Raw genomic sequence first — 22,137 nt, 5'->3', positions numbered from 1 at the left:
CTCTCTTTCTCTCTCTCTCCGCCTCTTCTCTTCTTCTGTCTGTCTATATTCCTCCTCCTCTCTCTCCCTCTGTCCCTATCTCACTCCTCTCCCCTCTCTTTTCTCTCTCCTCTCGCCTCTTTCTGTCTTTCTGTCAATCTCACTCCTCTCCCCCTCTCTTTCTCTCTCTCCGCCTCTTCGTCTTTCTGTCTATCTCACTCCTCTCCCCCTCTCTTTCTCTCCTCCCTCTCTCTCCGCCTCTTCTCTGTCTTTCTGTCCTATCTCACTTCTCTCCCCCTCTCTTTTCTCTCTCTCCGCCTCTTCTCTGTCTTTCTGGTCTATCCACTCCTCTCCCCCCTCTCTTTCCCCTCTCTCCGCCTCTTCTCTGTCTTTTCTGTCTGTCTGTCTCACTCCTCTCCCCCTCTCTTTCTCTCTCTCTCCGCCTCTTCTCTGTCTTCTGTCTGTCTATCTCCACTCCTCCTCCCCCCTCCTTTCTCTCTCTCTGCCTCTTCTGTCTTCTGTCTATCTCATCCTCACTCCCTCTCCCCTCCTCTCTCTCTCTCTCTCTCTCCGCCTCTTCTGTCTTTCTGTCTGTCTTACTCCTCTCCCCCTCTCTTTCTCTCTCTCCGCCTCTTCTCTGTCTTTCTGTCTGTCTGTCTATCCCTCCTCTCCCCCTCTCCTTCTCTCTCTCTCTCTCTCCCGCCTCTTCTGTTTTCTGTCTATCTCACTCCTCTCTCCCCTCTCTTTCTCTCTCTCTCCGCCTCTTCTGTCTTTCTGTCTGTCTTACTCCATCTCCCCTCTCTTTCTCCTCTCCTCTCTCCGCCCTCTTCTCTGTCTTTCTGTCTGTCTATCCTCACTTCTCTCCCCCCTCTCTTTCCTCTCTCCGCCTCTTCTCTGTCTTTCTGTCTGTCTCACTCACTCCTCTCCCTCCCCTCGCTTCTCTCTCTCCGCCTCTTCTCTTTCTGTCTGTCTATCTCACTCCCTCTCCCCCTCTCTTTCTCTCTCCGCCTCTTCTCTGTCTTTCTGTCTGTCTATCTCACTCCTCTCCCCCCCTCTCTTTCTCTCTCTCCTCCTCCTCTTCTGTCTTTCTGTCTGTTCCTATCTCACTCCTCTCCCCCTCTCTTTCTCTCTCTCCCCCTCTCTCTCCTCTTTCTCTGTCTTTGTCTATCTCACTCCTCTCCCCCCCTCTCTTTCCTCTCTCCGCCTCTCTCTCCGTTCTTGTCTTTCGTCTATCTCACTCCTTCCCCCTCTCTTTCTCTCTCCTCCCCGCCTCTTTCTCTGTCTTTCTGTCTGTCTCACTCCTCTCCCCCCTCTCTTTCTCTCTCTCTCCGCCTCTTCTGTCTGTCTTTCTGTCTATCTCACTCCTCTCCCCCTCTCTTTCTCCCTCTCTCTCGCCTTTTCTTTCTTCTCTCTGTCTTTCTGTCTTCTTCTATCTCACTCCTCTCCCCCTCTCTTTCTCTCTCTCTCTCTCTCTCTCTGCCTCTTCTGTTCTTTCTGTCTGTCTATCTCACTCCCTCCCCCTCTCTTTCTCTCTCTCTCTCTCCGCCTCTTCTGTCTATCTGTCTGTCTGTCTCACTCCTCTCCCCCTCCTTCTCTCTCTCCCCCCGCCTCTTCTCTGTCTTTCTTCTGTCTGTCTCACTTCTCTCCCCCTCTCTTTCTCTCTCTCTCTCTCCGCCTCTTCTCTGTCTTTCCTGTCTGTCTATCTCACTCCTCTCCTCTCTCCTCTCTCTTCTCTCTCTCCGCCTCTTCTCTGTCTTTCTGTCCTGTCTCTACTCTCCTCTCTCCCCCTCTCTTTCTCTCCTCTCTCCTTCTCTCTCTCGTCCGCCTCTTCTCTGTCTTTCTGTCATCTCACTCCTCTCTCCCCCTCTCTTTCTCTCTCTCTGCCTCTTCTCTGTCTTTCTGTCTGTCTGTCCACTCCCTTCCCCCTCTCTTTCGCTCTCTCCCCTCTTCTCTGTCTTTCTGTCTGTCTATCTCACTCTCTCCTCTCCCCCTCTCTCTCTCTCTCTCCGTCTCTTCTGTCTTTCTGTTCTATCTCACTCCTCTCCCCCTCTCTTTCTCTCTCTCCGCCTCTTCTGTCTTTCTGTCTAGTCTCACTCCTCTCCCCCTCTCATTTCTCCTCTCTCCGCCTCTTCTCTGTCTTTCTGTCTGTCTCACTCCTCTCCGTCCCCTCTCTTTCTCTCTCTCCGCCCTCTTCTGTCTTTCTGTCTATCTCACTCCTCCTCCCCTCTCTTTCTCTCTCTCCGCCTCTTCTCTGTCTTCTGTCTATCTCACCCTCCCTCCCCGTCTCTTCTCTTCTCACTCCTCCGCCTCTTCTGTTCTGTCTGTCTGTCTCACTCCTCTCCCCCTCTCTTCTCTCTCCTCTCCGCCTCTTCTGTCTTTCTGTCTGTCTGTCTCAACTCCTCTCCCCTCTCTTTCTCTCTCCTCCGCCTCTTTCTGTCTTTCTGTCTGTCTGTCTCACTCCTCTCCCCCCTCTCTTTCTCTCTCTCTCCGCCTCTTCTCTGTCTTTCTGTCTGTCTCACTCCTCTCCCCCTCTCTTTCTCTCTCTCCACCTCTTCTCTGTCTTTCTGTCTATCTCACTCCTCTCCCCCTCTCTTTCTCTCTCTCCGCCTCTTCTGTCTTTCTGTCTGTCTCACCTCCTCTCCCCCTCTCTTTCTCTCTCTCCCGCCTCTTCTCTGTCTTTCTGTCTGTCTATCTCACTCCTCTCCCCCTCTCTTTCTCTCTCTCCGCCTCTTCTGTCTTTCTGTCTGTCTATCTCACTCCTCTCCCCCTCTCTTTCTCTCTCTCCGCCTCTTCTCTCTCTTTCTGTCTATCTCACTCCTCTCCCCCTCTCTTTCTCTCTCTCCGCCTCTTCTCTGTCTTTCTGTCTGTCTCACTCCTCTCCCCCTCTCTTTCTCTCTCTCCGCCTCTTCTGTCTGTCTTTCTGTCTATCTCACTCCTCTCCCCCCTCTCTTTCTCTCTCTCCGCCTCTTCTGTCTTTCTGTCTGTCTATCTCACTCCTCTCCCCCTCTCTTTCTCTCTCTCTGCCTCTTCTCTGTCTTTCTGTCTGTCTATCTCACTCCTCTCCCCCTCTCTTTCTCTCTCTCCACCTCTTCTGTCTTTCTGTCTGTCTATCTCACTTCTCTCCCCCTCTCTTTCTCTCTCTCCGCCTCTTCTCTGTCTTTCTGTCTATCTCACTCCTCTCCCCCTCTCTTTCTCTCTCTCCGCCTCTTCTCTGTCTTTCTGTCTGTCTCACTCCTCTCCCCCTCTCTTTCTCTCTCTCCGCCTCTTCTGTCTGTCTTTCTGTCTATCTCACTCCTCTCCCCCTCTCTTTCTCTCTCTCCGCCTCTTCTGTCTTTCTGTCTGTCTATCTCACTTCTCTCCCCCATCTTTCTCTCTGACCCATGTTTCCTTCACACATTGAAACGTAAACCCACCATGCAGCCCTCACAAAGAGCGCTTTTCTATTCATTTTGCTATTGCAAGTATAAATCAGTTTTAAAACAATATTTTCTTCTCTAAATGACTGGTTCCACTGACATAAATGTTTTAGTGAGTGCAAAGTGAACCAATTTACGTTTCTCAGTGCTCGCCTGTACTATATCCGTCAGTAGTCATTTGGCCAGGGTGGCAGAGCATGAGAAGATGTGGAGGGAATTTTCATTCCAGACCTCTCACTGCATCCCAGCCTATTTCAGGGTCACTCTTTAACCCAGCACAGACCTACTTATCACAACCAGGCTTCCTCCATATGTATGATCAGTCCTATCACCCATGTTCTCTATCTCTCTCTTTCTCTCCCTCTCGTTCTCTCGCTTTTTCTCCCTCTCTTTCTCATTTCTCTCTCTCTCAAGCTGTTGTACTAAGTGATACGAAGGTAGGTCCCAATGTTTACCAGTCAGATAACAGATGAACGAAATGAAATACTGACACAATTTCAGTTTGAAAGTGTCACACATCACATCAGTAGGCTACGTGTTCATTTGTGAGATGCGACAGTAGAAGCACAATGTCAATTTTACAGCAGAGTGTCGTAATGCATTCTAACCTTCACTGGAGGAATGGTGCCAATTCCAGAGTGGCTTCTGAAGACAGGGCATTGTTGCTGACAGATACCGCGTTTTGTTTGGAACAGACTCTATTGTTGACGTCAACACACGCAGAACTGAGGGAGACTCATCAGACAGTGTCCCCAGTCTCTAGACAAAACAAAGCTGTGTGTTTGTGCTTTGATTGCATTAGGACTAGTTGGAGAGTAACCTACCACACTGAAGAGAGAGTTTAAATCCAAAAGAACTTGCCCATTAACAATATGATGGAGAGAGTGCATTGCACTCACCACTATATTTAAATGGAGAGCCTATTTCTAGAAGCAGGTTTAAGTCAAGACATCACCATGAAAGGGTAATTATAGAGGGAGATGTTGTTTTCCTGTCAGTGTGTTTTTGCTGGAGAGAGAACATGGAGTGTGGTGAGAGGTTTATGAGGGATCTATTTCCTCTGTATGAGAGGAGAGAGATAGGGAGGGGGAGAGAGGAGAGAGATAGGGAGAGAGAGAGAGGAGAGAGAGAGGAGTGATAGGGAGAGAGAGAGGTGAGAGAGATGAGAGGGGAGAGAGATAGGGAGAGAGAGAGAGGAGAGAGAGAGGAGTGATAGGGAGAGAGAGAGGTGAGAGAGATGAGAGGGGAGAGAGAGAGAGGTGAGAGAGATAGGGAGAGAGAGAGAGGAGAGAGAGAGGAGTGATAGGGAGAGAGAGAGGTGAGAGAGATGAGAGGAGAGAGAGAGAGAGAGAGAAGGGGGTTGGTGAGGGAGGGGAGTTGAGACATCTCCAGATGTACAAGCCTATTGATCGGGACAACCCCTCCAATCCTGGCTCTTTTTCTCGCTCTCTCCTCTTCTTCAATAGTCTATACCCCCCCCTCTCTCTCACCATCTCTCTCTCTCCATCTTCTATCTCTCTCCCTCTCTCTTCTCTATTCCTGTCTTCATCTTCTCTATTCCCTCTCCACAGGGTTGGGGTGAATTAAAAATGGCTTCATATAATGTGAGAAGCGATTGCAGGGCCCCGATCGATACACTTTTAATCCCTTTCCTTTCCCCTCTCTCTCCCTCTCTCCCTCTCTCCCTCTCTCTCTCTCTCTCTCTCTCTCTCTCTCTCTCTCTCTCTCGCTCTCTCTGCCCTCAATCTGCAATTTTGTTCTTCTGGCTAAATATGTTCTGTCTCTCATCTCAGTGTCCTCCAAGAACACTCTCCTCTCCTGCTGCTGACCATTTTGTCTGGCTAAACACTTTCTGTCTCTATCTCTCTTTCTCTCATTTTCACTTCGTTTCATCTTCTCTTCTCCCATCTGTTGTGTGCAATTTTGTTCTAGTCAAACAGGCAACTCTTTTCCAGGAACCCATTGTGGAACCCATTGTGCCCTGAAGCCACAGCTCTCTGTGTATCTCTGCTATCTAGCCTCAACACCACTGCCTCTAGTTATAGGAAATCCCAGTCAAGGATATGCTGTGTGTGTTTTTGGCTCTTAGTGTGCCGCATTCTAAGTAGCTATGTTTACTTTAAACATCTAACTCTGAGCTATCATGTCTCTGGAGTCACTACCTGATTCTCTACTCCAACACTTAAACTCCTCCTGGCCTTTCTTTTTATTTCAAACTTTCAATAAATAAATATAATTTCCCCTACATAAGGATCAGCGGGGCTTTGGTGCTCACTCTCTGTCTCGCTGTCTCGCTCTCTGTCTGCACACACTCTCTCCACACACTCTCTCCACACACTCTCTCCACACACTCTCTCCACACACTCTCCATGCTGCGGAAGCTAATTCCGCTCCGCTTACAAGGAGGTGAAAAAAGGTCTTTCAGCCAACCCCCTTCGTTTTACTTAATGAAGATGCTTTCTAATGGTGATATTTTCTGACATTTCACTAAAGGTTGTGCCACATTATTCCTGTGCATGTTCTGATGAGGCTCATGGATCGTGCCGAGAGAGAAGCCTCTGATTAAATCCCAGTCTGAGGGGCCTCTGACCGCTGAAGGTGTCCTGGCCAGTGACTGACTTCACTAGGACGGGTTGGACATGCGAGTGTTGGGGGAGGTAGACTCTAGGTCTCCATCTCAAATGACACTCTATTCCCTATCTAGTGCGCAGGGCTCTGGTCAACCTAGTCATTGTGGATCGGCTCCAATTAATAGACCTCTTCTTGATCTGCATCTGACACATCAATAGAAACATCTAAAGTGAGCCAGAGCCAATGCTGAATGAACCTGTCCCTCTTATTCTGATTACCTGGCTTTGATAGAGACATGATGAGAGCTAGCTGCCTAACTACCATCCATGGCAGAGACACCAAGGCACTGGGGACTTTTTAGTGCCAGTACACACAATTTGACTGGCTGATTGGCAGTGTACCCCTTATCTTTGGATGAAGGACTTGGCTCTGTTGCATTTTTGTACGACACCAATGCACACGTACACGCACGCACACACACACACACACACACACACACACACACACACACACACACTCGTCTGCACGGCAACCACACTAAGGGACATATTGGGTTGTGTCTAATCTGAAGTGGCACTGCACAGAGCATTTCTAATTAGAGTCAGGGTCAACTAATTATAGACCAAGCAGAAACCTTTAATTTCACATAAATGAGAGGGAGAGAGAGAGGGAGAGAGAGACAGAGAGAGGGAGAGAGAGAGACAGAGAGAGGGAGAGGGAGAAAGGTTGACAATAGGAAGGCAATAAAGGAATCGAGAAGGACCGAAAGTGAATGACGTGATAACAAATAGTTTTTCTCCGAATGTATTTGTGTTCTTCCCTCCCACTCTCCCCTAGTCTCCTATCCCCTCCCACTCTCTCCCCTAGTCTCCTACCCCCTCCCACACTCTCCCCTAGTCTCCTATCCCCTCCCACTCTCTCCCCTAGTCTCCTATCCCCTCCCACTCTCTCCCCTAGTCTCCTACCTCCTCCCACTCTCTCCCCTAGTCTCCTACCCCCTCCCACTCTCTCCCCTAGTCTCCTATCCCCTCCCACTCTCTCCCCTAGTCTCCTACCCCCTCCCACACTCTCCCCTAGTCTCCTATCCCCTCCCACTCTCTCCCCTAGTCTCCTATCCCCTCCCACTCTCTCCCCTAGTCTCCTACCCCCTCCCACACTCTCCCCTAGTCTCCTATCCCCTCACACTCTCTCCCCTAGTCTCCTACCCCCTCCCACACTCTCCCCTAGTCTCCTATCTCCTCCCACTTTCTCCCCTACTCCCCTCTTCCCTCCCACTCTCTTCCCTAGTCTCCTATCCCCTCCCACTTTCTCCCCTACTCCCCTCTTCCCTTGCACTCTCTTCCCTAGTCTCCTATCTCCTCCCACTCTCTCCCCTACTCCCCTCTTCCCTCCCACTCTCTTCCCTAGTCTCCTATCCCCTCCCACTTTCTCCCCTACTCCCCTCTTCCCTCCCACTCTCTCCCCTAGTCTCCTATCCCCTCCCACTTTCTCCCCTACTCCCCTCTTCCCTCCCACTCTCTCCCCTAGTCTCCTATCCCCTCCCACCTTCTCCCCTACTCCCCTCTCATTTTATCTTCCTCTGTCTCTTGGTGGCTCCTTGGCTTTGTTTGTGGCTGATCTAGGCTGGTATTTACAGGGCTGACGTCAGATGCGTGGCTGTGGCCCCTCTCTCTCATTAAGACAGACCCGGCTGCTCAGCCGAGACCTTCGCTGGCGCGCACAGCAGTAATTGGTAATCAGAGAGGGACAGAGAAGAGGGACTTTTCACCGGGCCCCTGACCTCCCCATGCTCATGGACACACACCGCCACACACACGGAGGAAACATGAGGGAACACACTTCAGTACAGCTAGTATAAATACCCAACATCAGCCTCTGACTATAATGTGTTCAGATTGTTAACGATGTCAGGATTCCTGTATCCTCTAATACACATACACTACATACATACAGATTTGACAACTGTGATATCCTCACTCTCGACTGCATCATTTATGTCAGTGTGAGATCAGGGCCCGTATTCACAAAGCGCCTCAGAGTAGGAGTGCTGATTTAAGATCAGGTCCCAAACTGTCTATATAATCTTACACATTATGATCTAAAAGGCAGATCAGATCAGCACTCCCACTCTGAGAGGCTTTGTGTATAGGGGCCCAGATCACTGAATTCAAGTTGCTCAGACCTTGCAAAGTTTGACAAGCTTTGTAGATAGAACTTCAATGTGTATTTGTGTTTGTATTCAAGGGGGTAGTTACAGGTGAAGGTCCGCCCCTCCATCCCTTAATCTGTCTGATTGGCTCTGAGTCAGAGAGGCTGTTTGCTGCTGAAATGACATAAAACAATCCTCCTCAGCAGATGGGCAGCAAAAGTATGCATTCCAACAACCAGCAATTTTTCACAATTATTTTTGGTGAGGGGCATGGATGCGGAATGGAGGTTTGGGGGCAGTCAGAGCACCTTTCAACTTGATTTTCTCAGAGGTAGTCTTCCCTAGCTCTCTCTGGATGAAGGGGGTCCTACTTTTTCTCTTTGCAATGGCTAGCTACCATCCGCTATCCTCCAGGCTTCATTACCAGGAGGAGAGTGAGTGGGACAGCTATTTTACTCCCAAGCCATAAGACTCCTAAACAAGTAATCAAATGGCTACCCGGACTATTTGCACTGTGTGCCCCCCCTCCCAACCCCTCTTTTACGCTGCTGCTACTCTCTTTTTATCATATATGCATAGTCACTTTAACTATACATTCATGTACATACTACCTCAATTGGGCCGACCAACCAGTGCTCCCGCACATTGGCTAACCGGGCTATCTGCATTGTGTCCCGCCACCCACCACCCGCCAACCCCTCTTTTACGCTACTGCTACTCTCTGTTCATCATATATGCATAGTCACTTTAACCATATCTACATGTACATACTACCTCAATCAGCCTGACTAGCCGGTGTCTGTATGTAGCCTCGCTGCTTCTATAGCCTCTCTACTGTTATTTTTCACTGTCTTTTTACTATTGTTTTTATTTCTTTACTTACCTATTGTTCACCTAACACCTTTTTTGCACTATTGGTTAGAGCCTGTAAGTAAGTATTTCACTGTAAGGTCTACACCTGTTGTATTCGGCGCACGTGACAAATAAACTTTGATTTGATTTGATCAGACAGACACGAAGGAAGTAGTCGGGGATGATCGTGGACAGAGAGTTTGGCATTAACAGTATCTACAGGCATTGTAGGATGGAGTTGTTTAATCTGTTGAGTTTAGGGATGATTTGGAAGAAAATCTGTAAACAGGTTAAATGATCAGAGCGATTGTGTGTGTGTATGTGTGTGTGTTTGTGTGTGCGTGTGCGTGCATGCATTTGTGTTTGCTTGCTTGTTTGTGTGTGTGTGTGCGTGCGTGCGTGTTTGTGTGCGTGCATGCATTTGTGTTTGCTTGCTGTTTGTGTGTGTGTGTGTGTGTGTGTGTGTGTGTGTGTGTGTGTGTGTGTGTGTGTGTGTGTGTGTGTGTGTGTGTGTGTGTGTGTGTGTGTGTGCAAATCTGTCAAATCATTTGACATCTTGGGGATATACTGTATCACTCTCTCTGCTATTCTTCACATTTAAATATACACCCCCAATATCAAGAAAAACATCTTAGAGAATACTGGAGAAGCAAATATGTATTCAATAATAATACTAGTGGGAGGTTAAGTTACCTGCTTTATAGGAACGCATCTCTGTTCAGATCACTTTGCCACTGGGAGAGTCTGAGTAATAAATTATTTACGTACTCTTCTGTTTTCTCTGAGTCGACTTCCTCTTCATCTCTTTACTGTATCACATTACAGTAAAGGGCTCTAGTTTAGACTACTCCCTAACACTCTGAGGTATCCCACTACAGTAAAGGGCTCTAGTTTAGACTACTGCCTCAGACCCTGAGGTATCACATTACAGTAAAGGGCTCTAGTTTAGACTACTCCCTAACACTCTGAGGTATCCCACTACAGTAAAGGGCTCTAGTTTAGACTACTGCCTCAGACCCTGAGGTATCCCACTACAGTAAAGGGCTCTAGTTTAGACTACTCCCTAACACTGTGAGGTATCCCACTGCACTACTTGAATAAAATGTATTTGTTCACTCCTCATCCCCCTAGTCATCATCCAATTCTGTCTTGCAGATGACTTAGAATGAAATCGTTATCATCCTCTTTGAGTTTGTAGAGTAAAATAAGACAGCCAATGTTTAATCTTACGTAGCTGATGAACTGTAATTATACCTGTGTGTATGGTCACTGAGCATTGTTCTCTGTAGCAGCACTGTAAAAAAACACTGTAGTACTGTGTAGCGCTATACCAACCGCTGTGTAAGGATGTGAGTAGGGATGAAATTGAATGTGGCCTGATGCACAGACGTGCGGTGTTTCACAAGGTATTTACTGTTGTCCCAAGACAGTCACAGGAGACGGAGATGTAGGGTTGACTCTAAGGGTTATTGTTGTGTTTGTCTGGTATACTGTATAATGTCTTCTTTTTTTAGCAAGGATAGCTTTCTCTATGAGAATAACACATCTTCAAGAGGTATTCAAAAGTCTAATTTATACCTTACGCAACATAAGAATGCAAGTAACTCAAGTAAAGTCTTCAGCAATCCCCTCCTTTCCTCTTTATTTACCTTTCCTCTGCTCTGTCTGCTTCCGTGACGGTTCTATGTTCTGACAGTAGAGAGGTGCTGAAAAATAACACACAACTAAAAGGATCTGAAACAGCAAAACGCAATTAGAAGCCATTAAAACTTCACCATGACCTGCTGCTGTGGTGTTGTGTGTGTGTGTGCGTGCGTGCGTGTGTGTGTGCGTGCGTGTGTGTGTGTGTGCGTGTGCGTGTGTGTGTTGTAAGTGACAGGCTATTTTTGATGTGTAGGTTTGGTTTGTGTGTGCGTCACCATCAGAGAGAGAGAGGGGAGAGGGAGAGACAGTAATATAGAGAGGCTGAGAACAGCACTAATTTGCTAATTTATCATGAAACGCATCATCAAATTGAGTGTATTGGGCTTGTGCTAATAGGAGTTGTATATTGTCCAGGTGACCATTGAGATGAGACACATCTATTGATCAGCACTCTCAATAATCAGTCAGTGGAAAGCCACTGACTGTGACATATTAAGCTGATTATTTTGCCAATTATAGTGTAGTTGGATATGATTATCCAGTGCATGTGTTTCAAATCAGCATTTTGTTTAGAATTTATGAAGAATGGATAAAAACCAAACCAGACTTTCCAATTCTGCCAATTCTTCTATCAAGATGTGTTCTTCTCAATTTATCAGTAACAGCAGGTGACTAGGTGTTTCCATGGAAATAAGGAGGAGGTATTGTCAGTGGTGTGAAAAGATTCGGTGGACATCAGCTTATTGTGTTTTATACACTGCAGACAAAACTGGTTGAGATGACTTCATTATCATCAGGTTATAACCAGTTCTGGTTGTGTCACGTCCTGACCAGTAAAAGAGGTTCTTTGTTATTGTAGTTTGGTCAGGGCGTGGTAGGGAGGTGTTTGTTTAGAGTGTTTCGGGGTTTGTTGGGCTATGTTCTTGTTTATCTATTTCTATGTTAGTTCTAGTATATCTATTTCTATGTGGTGTTTATTGGGTTGACCTTCAATTGGAAGCAGCTGCTCCTCGTTGCTTCTAATTGAAGGTCCTATTTAAGAGGGGTGTTTTTGCTATGGGGTTTGTGGGTAGTTGTTTCCTGTTTAATGTTTGTTGCACCTGACAAGACTGTTTCCGTCGTTCTTTTTGTTCAGTGTTCATTTTATTTAATAAAAGAATATAATGAGCATTCACATTCCCGCTGCGTTTCGGTCCAATTCATACGACGCCCGTGACAGGTTGGTTGTAGTTGATTGTGATTATGTCATTTCACTTTGCCCTCTGGGTAAGCTTTCAACCTTCATTTTCATTTGGACAATGGAGATCCACCAGGCTATAGATTGAGACCCAGTAGATGAGCTCTCCAACGTCCTTTGTGTCTTTAGACATTGAGATGGCTTATATATGAAGCATCTGATGATGTTATCACAGGTATGGACACATATCTGTGTCATGATCCAACATAAAAGGAAGAAACCTCTGAATCACTATTGGCAGTGAGCTGTGCAATCTAGCATCAATAACATGCACGTGCTAAAAGCAATCATTCTCACAATGCTCAGATGATGAGTAATAGAAAATGGTATTTATGAAATTGCTTATGACCCTTCGCTGTTTGTATTGAATGGCATTAATATGAAGGGTAAAGTATCAGGCCTATCGATTGCATCTATGCCATGGGTAGGAAGGAATTGGGTTGGTATAGCATGGAATGAGGGCACTTGGCTGGCAGAAGCTGAAAACTGAAAAATATGTTGAAATGGCCCAGTCGTGTCCGTGTCAGGTTCAAGCCTCTTCTCTCTATCAGGAGAGAGAAAGAGTAAGAAAGTCAGCGATGAACAGTACATATATCAACTATTGTAAGAAAGGGAAAGAGAAGGTATGTGCATTTCAGTGGTCATCACCTTTCCTGGTGGATGAATTGGCATGATGTCCCACCCTGTTTACAGTGCATTCGGAAAGTGTTCTTTTTCCACATTTTGTTACGTTAGCCTTATTCCAAAAAAATATTAAATTCCCCTCATCAATCTACACACAATACCCAACAATGACAAAGCAAAAACAGGTTTTTAGAAATGTTTGCAAATGTATACATTTTTAAAACTGAAATATCACACTTACATAAGTTTTCAGACCCTTTACTCAGTACTTTGTTGAAGCACCTTTGGCAGCGATTACAGCCTTGAGTCTTCTGGTGTATGACACTACAAGCTTGGCACACCTGATTTGGGGAGTTTCTTCCATTCCTCTGCAGATCCTCTCAAGCTCTGTCAGGTTGGATGGGGAGCGTCGCTGCACAGCTATTTTCAGGTCTTTCCAGAGATGTTCGATCGGGTTCAAATCTGGGCTCTGGCTGGGCCACTCAAAGACATTCAGAGACTTGTCCCGAAGCCACTCCTGCGTTGTCTTGGCTGTGTGCTTAGGGTTGTTGTCCTGTTGGAAGGTGAACCTTTGCCCCAGTCTGAAGTCCTGACCCCTCTGGAGCAGGTTTTCATCAAGGATCTCTCTATACTTTGCTTGGTTCATCTTTCCCTCGATCCTGACTAGTCTCCCAGTCCCTGCTGCTGAAAAACATCCCCACAGCATAATGCTGCCACCACCATTCTTCACCGTAGAGATGGTGCCAGATTTCCTCCAGATGTGACGCTTGGCATTCAGGCCAAGAGTTCAATCTTGGTTTCATCAGACCAGAGAATCTTGTTTCTCATGGTCTGAGAGTCTTTAGGTGCCTTTTGGCAAACTACAAGCGGGCTTACATGTACCTTTTACTGAGGAGTGGCTTCCGTCTGGCCACTCTACCATAAGGCCTGATTGGTGGAGCGCTGCAGCGATGGTTGTCCTTCTGGAAGGTTCTCCCATCTCCATAGAGGAACTCTGGAGCTCTGTCAGAGTGACCATCGGGTTCTTGGTCAACTCCCTGAACAAGGCCCTTCTCCCCTGATTGCTCAGTTTGGCCGGGTGCCTAGCTCTAGGAAGAGTCTTGTTGGTTCTAAACTTCTTCCATTTAAGAATGATAGAGGCCACTGTGTTCTTGGGGACCTTCAATGCTGCAAATATGCAATATTTCTTCGACCTCATGGCTTGGTTTTGGGAGTCAGTCAGAATGTAGTGAAGTAAAAGGAAAAGTAGTCAAAATATAAATAAAGTACAGATTCAACAAAAAACGAATTAATTAGGACTTTAAATTATTTTTAGTTAAGTACTTTACACAACTGCACGCACGCACACAGACACCCGGAGGGTTAGGGCCTCTGCAGCTCCCCATGGGTGAGAGTGGTGGGGTTTGTTCCCAGATCACAGGGCTGTCATTGACTATTTATTTTAGTCCCCCACAATCCGACTTTTCATGCTGCGCGCTGGGGGGTAGGGAATCAAAGATTCCTTTCATTTCGGCACCACTCAGTGGCCTCAGATCACGCTTTTCCCATCCCGCCGCAGCTCTCGCCCTGTGCGCCCTTGCGCAGTGTCAGCGTTGGGGCAGGGATGCGCTCCGTCGCCGCGGTAAATTGTACGCTTTGTACTTCACTGACAGAGGGAGAAATAGCAGTCATTTCCGTCTGATAGCCCGGGGGTTGTTGCAACCCTCATTTACTCTCTCTCCGATCTACCAGAATATGAGACTGAGGCATTGTTTACACAACAAGCATAAACAGCGTCATATAGTTGATGCATACAGGCAATGAGCTAGATTCCATCCCAACTTGTTGAACTTATACTGACCTAAATGTCCTGATATTAAACACTTATTACTATAGATTTTACAATATTGCACCAGGTAATTATCGTTTCATCCACATAACTTTCTGTGTCACTCCCATGACAATGTTCCTATATGGCACTCCCGGAGGCTTAACATTTTGTCACGCACCATCCTCGTATTGTTTTTCCATTTGATCTATTAAAGCTCAAATAAATTCAGCGCCATCACACACCGTTTTGCATAGAAGTTGAATGCAGTGGTATGGATGAATAATCCATGAATGGATTAATTCGCCACTAAAGTGATTATAAGACATGCGTAAAGTCCACCCTGCCCAGCCCTTGTCCTCATGCTACAGGTCTCCCCACCTCACCTCGACTTGGAGATCCACCGGGCGCTGGATCGGGTCCATCCACCCGTCGGTGTGCAGGTCCCCTGTTGCTTTAAGCAGTGTGTTTTTTCGACCAACAGGAGGCGTGTCTTCCCCACGGCCGGAGCGGAGCGCAGCGAGACACGAGTCTGAAGGAACCGATCTGGCTCGTCTCTCTATCGGAACAAATCAACTACTTGCTCAGCTCATTCTAATCGAAGGTAAGCGTCGCATCCATTTTCATAATTGTATGATTGTCTGTCGGTTATTTGTGTACTTTAACAGCTTGTACTCCCCTCTGCTTGGGCGTGTAAGGTTCGAATGCCTAGTATGTTGGATTTTACAGGTGAGACAGAAGTGAGAGAATTAGGCTATCCACCTCGTCTCTTTCATCGAAGAAATCACACACAACGTGACGATTATATATCACACTAAGTCTCCCGATTTACACCGGTTCATCTGCACTAGTCTATTCGATGTTGAATGTTGCATTTATATTTTGGGAATGCGGCGCGTCGTGTCACAATGTGCGCTCTGCGCACCTCTGTCAGTTGAAACAATTACAATGTCTTAAAAGGTTTCGACTTGTTAGTTAATAGGACTAAACCATGTCGATACGTGACCTGTATTCCTTCGACTCCTATTTAAAATGCGTGTCCCCTCTCGAGTCCCTCCTCTCCTTGCTGATGCATACAATGTTGTGGGGTTGAAAATACATTATGGGGTCATTAAATGAATACCGTACAAACCGTGGCTGTCAGTGGCGTTGAAGTTATCCCCTTTATGAATGATCCATAGATAATGAGTAATCAGGCTGGGTGGAAAGGAACCGACTGGTTGCGCATGTAAATTCCACAGCTGATGAGCACATAACCCGCGCGCACCACAGCCCTAAATCAAGTTTATGATCAGATGGTAGATGGATATTGCACAGTGCCATAAAACAGCACCGATGAGCCCAAAGTGCTATTTGGAGAGCTCTTACAAAGTAACCAGAAAAAAGCTGGTCGTTAAACTGGATATGTATAAGAATCGCTGCAGAAATAGTTTAAGTTTACAACTGGCATCCGTGCCAACTGATTGTGCGCGAGTCACCGCCAACTCCCTGCTCCTTCTATTCGCTCATTGCGCGCGACTGGCTTCATGTGTATAACGTTTTAAAGCATTTTCCTTAGCCTACAAAAGTTAAAGTATGACATTGCCAATGTTTTCATTTAGTAATGGCCACAGAAAAAAATACAAAACATTTCAGTGTAATTGTAGTTATCTTCATGTACCCCATGCGTAATTTCCTCATCCTCGGTCAGCTGAATGGTATTCTCAAACCAGATGGAAAATATATATATATATATATCGGAACGGTTAGTTTAAAGAGAAACGAGGCGCATATTATTTCTTTAAAAACAAGTAACCAGTTAAAAGTCATTGCATTCATCCTAAAAAATACCTCAGATGCATTTATCCGTATCTGTCACCCCATTTAATGTACATTCTATGACAGCTATAGGCAATTAAATCACCATAAATCTCTGTCGACCGTTGACTTTTCACTGGTCATCTCTGCACATTTTTTATTATTGAGGGAGAGTGAAAAGACACTTTCTTACTCATATATGGACATGGAACGGCACTCGGGTTTTAAGACAACATGTATATGCCTAGCTATAATTGTATGTTACACAAGGAATTAAACATTTACATTTACATTTAAGTCATTTAGCAGACGCTCTTATCCAGAGCGACTTATGGCTTCACATAACAGAAGGAATCCGATCACATCTGTCTTTGTAAAAACAGATTATGCGGTCGGTTTGTCAAACGGAGAAAGAAATGGCGTGGGCCTACTTGGAGTTAGTAAGTATGCGTTTGTCTTACTTTCAGTCAAGCTGATTGGGTCAATTTGCATTACTCGGAAATATTATTGACGCCGTTGGAGGCTACACCATCGAAAATCCACCCGGGGTCGCGTGCAGCAGTCTCAAACACGAACTGCAATAAAAGTGCTTCACAGACCCTCGTATATTTCTCGGGCGGCTTGAAACGCAGACGCAAGCAGCTGTCCTGTTCGGAAATACTTGTCGAATGCTGTCGGGAGCTGTTCATTAAATGACGACAGAGGCTTTATGCAACTCTGAATATCCAAAGTGAAAAAAAAGACGAAGAAACATTGATTTTATCATCAAACAAACACAGGTTGGGCTATGTATAGTTAGGTCTAATTCGAGTAGTTATTCGAAGGTCACCGCGACGCTGTCCATGGTGCAGAAATCCACGCTGCACAAGTCTACACATACGGCCAGTGAAGGTGAATACAACTACACCTGGCGTGGGTTTAGTGAAAAGGAAGACAAATATATTGCATCTACTGTATAGACCTAATGACACAAATAATATGCGCATGATTAATATCTATATAATTAATACGTATACATTAATGTAACAGTATTATGCATTTAGAGATACAAATGACATCCAAGTGTAATGTATCTTTAATAACTGTAGCCCGTACTTTTGGACTGTGTGTAGATAGGCTAGTCCTGTCCGTTTCCAACGTGATATTGTACCCTGTATGGTCCTGGCGTTTAGATTGTTTGACAAATACAATGTTAAAGTGGTTTTAGGCCTTCTCTATATCTTAACCACTCCAGACAATATTATTTATAATTGTCATCTGTAATCATATTCATAGACTTAGGCCTATGAAACAGAACAAATATTCTTGAAATTTGAAGTTAATTGAATGACAGAAATCATGGCATTGTAATTGTATAACTTCACAAATAATTGAACAACAAGCCTACTTTGATATTGGCTGCATAACGTTTGAATTACATGAGCTGAGAATAAACTTATTTCACAACTTTGAATATATATTTTTTTCTGAAAGTTCTACAGTGCTATAATACTCAGCCCATGTTATTGACAATTGATGATCAAAATGGAATCCCTTATTATTCTGTTTACATTGTCATAAAGTTTAACAGTACACTGCTAAAAAAAATCAGAATATAATCAAAAAGGGTTCTATTGCTTGCTTCATATATGGAACCCCTAAAGGTTATATTTAGAACCCTTTTATAGGGTCCTATTATCAGAACTCCAGGGGTTCTTCTTCACTGAACCAAAACTGGTTCCATATAGAACCCTTGGGTTCCATATAGGTTTCTAAATGGAACTCATTTCGGTTCTATATAGAGCCTTTAGGGGTGCCATATATGAAGCAAGCATAGAACCCTTTTGGTTCTATCCAGAACCTTTTTTTCTAAGAGTGTACAATGTCAAAACTAGCAAAAATAGAACATAAAAGCAAATCTTTCTCAGTGACAGCATAGCTCTGTGAAAAGAAATATTAGCTCAGCAATAGGCTATTCATCAAAATTGGACTTGAGACAGTTTTGGTTCACAAACCTCTCACACGACTCCAAGGCTGAGCAAATCCGATCTAGAGAGGCAATCTTTTTAACATCATAGATTGATTTTACAATCGCTCGGCATGGCACCAGTCCACTGTCAGCAGCCACGGCCATTGAATGAACAGAGCCGTGAATAACATAGAGAGAGTACCGGGTGCCAGCACGAGACACCCGGGGAAAGATGGCCATTTCGATGTCAGATATGGATCGGAAGCGATGTGTGGTCAGCAGCACCTGCGAAATATACCCAATCTTTCCTCTCTCGCGCTCACACTAATCTTGGCTCGACGTCAGATGCTGTGCAGCAGTGCAGCAGAATGCTAGCTTCAGACAGCTGAGACTGCCTGGAAGGTTTAGGCTTGCTAGCCTGCTGTAATTCTGCCAGCGCGCCAGCGTTCGTCTCTTGAGACGGGATTCTGACTTGGAAACTCATACCCCCTTCTTCCTCTTTTCATGTCCATCTCTCTTTCAGATCGCCGTGAATGGATTTCTCCCGGATTTGCCCAGACTAACATGGATGCCCCACCGTTAGCTGAGTGGGAAGGTTGTTACTTGGCGCAGTGAGCTGGACACGCAGCGCTTGCTAATGGATCTGGGGAAACGAATGATACCTTCTCCCTGACTGACCATGCCGTGATCTTTCTGTGGGCCGTCACCCTGCTTAACGTCAAAAGAAACATTTCGGGGGAATCTACTGATCCAGGGAATAAATACTGTGGCATCACACAGACACCATGAAGATTACCTCCCCGCTCATAAGTAAAGCGAGATTCAGGTGCACCGTCAGGCTTCTACTGCTGCTATTACTATGTGTGGGATATTCTCGCGGGATGCCACACGTTTTAAGATTTGGTAAGGTTGTTATTTTATTTCTCTGTTACACATTCTCACTGTCTTGATGTAGTAGCCTAGCTATTCCCTAACTCTGTAACTGTTGTCATTTCATGGCTGGGCGCCATAGTTGTCTTATATACTTCCTAGTAGACGTGTTGCCGTGACCCCAATGGTCCTCTTGTCCCAGACTTTTTGGAGTGAGCTCGTGCGCCCAGGAGCCACATCCCAGCAATAGCTACTACCCCTATGCACGGTGTTGTTTATCACAGCTGTCTAGGGACATTGCATTATCTATTTTGTCCTGAAACCTTTATGCATGACAACATTTCCACGCAGAATGACCCGCCAGCAGACTAGTACAACTGCAGTCCATATAGAAACATATATAACCTACAATTATCCTCGCATAACTGGATTTGATCATCATTTGTGGACCTTGTTTCAAATTTGCGATGGAGGAAAATAAACTTTTCCAAATAGCAGTGTCTGATTATGTCTTCATGCCAGGTTGTTGGTGAATCATTTATGTTGGAGAATAAATTATTGGTGGAACTTGTTGCTATGGTGCTGATATTTCTAAGTTTGCATAATAAACCTAATGTGTGTGTGAGAGAGAGAGATTGAAATACTGATAATGAGAGCGAGAGAGAGCACGTAGCCAGAATGCTTGCAACAGTTGGCAACAACGTGGCGCCTATGTTGATCATTACCTCACATTAATGTTAGTTCCATAGATATTTGGATCATATAGGCCTATTCATGGATCATATAGGCCTATTCATGGATCATATAGGCCTATTCATGGATCATATAGGCCTATTCATGGATCATATAGGCCTATTCATGGATCATATAGGCCTATTCATTGGTTCATATAGGCCTATTCATGGATCATATAGGCCTATTCATGGATCATATAGGCCTATTCATGGATCATATAGGCCTATTCATGGATCATATAGGCCTATTCATGGATCATATAGGCCTATTCATGGATCATATAGGCCTATTCATGGATCATATAGGCCTATTCATGGTTCATATAGGCCTATTCATGGATCATATAGGCCTATTCATGGATCATATAGGCCTATTCATGGATCATATAGGCCTATTCATGGATCATATAGGCCTATTCATGGATCATATAGGCCTATTCATGGATCATATAGGCCTATTCATGGATCATATAGGCCTATTCATGGTTCATATAGGCCTATTCATGGATCATATAGGCCTATTCATGGATCATATAGGCCTATTCATGGATCATATAGGCCTATTCATGGATCATATAGGCCTATTCATGGCCGACATCCACACAAGACCCATTCTTGTTATAGACGCATTCAAAAAAAGGATGAATCCTGATTGAAGAAATGCGCGCTAAACTCATGTTAAGCGCCAAATCCCCCATCCATTTCAACACGTCCGTTTCTCGAAGTATGACTTGTCCGATTATGAACAGAAAGAACCCTAACCAACCAAGCCATGTAGTTGAATATGAGTGCAGTGCAGTCAATGCCTACGCAACTATTGAACACAGCGAGCCATGATAGTGACAGCCAGCAGCGTGAAGCAAAGGATACATGCTAGTGTTTGATCTTCCCTTTCATTGTTCGCTCAGAGTTCTGGTACATTACTATTAGCCACCATTTAAAGAAATGAATTGTTCTAACTGAGCACACCTCTTCCATTGTCGACTCCAAGGAACGACTCTGCATAGGCCTACAGAACAAACATAGGGTAGGCTATCAGTGTATGGTATTGCACATGTACAAATGAAGTCTGACGTTTACATACACCTTAGCCAAATACATTTAAACTCAGCTTTCACAATTCCTGACATTTAATCTTAGTAAAAATTATGTGTTATGTCAGTTAGGATCATCACTTTATTTTAAGAATGTGAAATGTCAGAATAATAGTAGAGAGAATGATTTATTTCAGCTTTTATTTTCTTTCATCACATTCCCAGTGGGTCAGAAGTTTACATACACTCAATTAGTATTTGGTTGTCAAATGTCTAGGTGATGCAGGTAAGGCTGAGTCAGGCGCAGGACACAGAGATGAGTAATAACCCTAACTTTACTCAAAAACAATATTCCACGAAGGAGACAAATAATCCAGTTCACAAAAATGAGACAACTTGACATGAACAAACACGCACAAAACCAAGGGGGAAACCAGAGGGTTAAATATGGAACAATAATTATGGAATGGAAACCAGGTGTGTACAATGAAGACAAAACAAATGAAAAATTAAACGTGGATCGGTGGCAACTAGAAAACCGGTGACGTCGACCGCCAAACGCCGCCCGAACAAGGAGAGGGACCAACTTCGACGGAAGTCATGACATTGTTAGCATTGCCTTTAAATTGCTTAAATTAACTTGGGTCAAATGTTTCGGGTAGCATTCTACAAGCTTCCCACAATAAGTTGGGTGAATTTTGGCCCATTCCTCCTGACAGAGCTGGTGTAACTGAGTCAGGTTTGTAGGCCTCCTTGCTTGCACACACTTTTTCAGTTCTGCCCACACATTTTCTATAGGATTGTGGTCAGGGCTTTGTGATGGCCACTCCAATACCTTGACTTTGTTGTCCTTCAGCCATTTTGCCACAACTTTGGAAGTATGCTTGGGGTCATTGTTCATTTGGAAGACCCATTTGCGACCAAGCTTTAACTTCCTGACTGATGTCTTGAGATGTTGCTTCAATATATCCACGTAATTTTTCTGCCTCATAATGCCATCTATTTTGTGAAGTGCACCAGTCCCTCCTGCAGCAAAGCACCCCCACAACATGATGCTGCCACCCCTGTGCTTTACGGTTGGGATGGTGTTCTTTGGCTTGCAAGCCTCCCCCTTTTTCCTCCAAACAATATGATGGTCATTATGGACAAACAGTTATATTTTTGTTTCATCAGGCCAGAGGACATTTCTCCAAAAAGTGCAATCTTTGTCCCCATGTGCAGTTGCAAACCATAGTCTGGCTTTTTTATGGCAGTTTTGGAGCAGTGGCTTCTTTCTTGCTGAGCGGCCTTTCAGGTTATGACGATATAGGACTCGTTTTACTGTGGATATAGATACTTTTGTACCTGTTTCCTCTAGCATCTTCACAAGGTCATTTGCTGTTGTTTTGGGATTGATTTGCACTTTTTGCACCAAAGTACGTTCATCTCTAGGAGACAGAACGCGTTTCCTTCTTGAGCGGTATGACGGCTGAGTG

General features: G+C 45.1%; 1 protein-coding gene across 1 annotated transcript in view; it reads left to right on the top strand.

Annotated features, from left to right (window-relative positions):
* The first annotated feature begins 14,763 nt into the window (after positions 1–14,763).
* Positions 14,764–22,137, top strand: part of LOC115176636 (glutamate receptor ionotropic, kainate 2) — a 190,598-nt gene continuing 183,224 nt past the window's right edge. The window contains exons 1-2 of the mRNA XM_029736756.1: positions 14,764–14,883; positions 18,548–18,927. Of these exons, the coding sequence (XP_029592616.1) occupies positions 18,810–18,927 (118 nt within the window). The 5' untranslated portion in view covers positions 14,764–14,883; positions 18,548–18,809. The remainder of the gene's footprint in view (positions 14,884–18,547; positions 18,928–22,137) is intronic.

This window comes from Salmo trutta, chromosome 37 (assembly GCF_901001165.1).
Source record: "Salmo trutta chromosome 37, fSalTru1.1, whole genome shotgun sequence".
NCBI classification, from domain to species: Eukaryota; Metazoa; Chordata; class Actinopteri; order Salmoniformes; family Salmonidae; genus Salmo; species Salmo trutta.
This window is presented reverse-complemented; position numbering and strand designations above follow the sequence as displayed.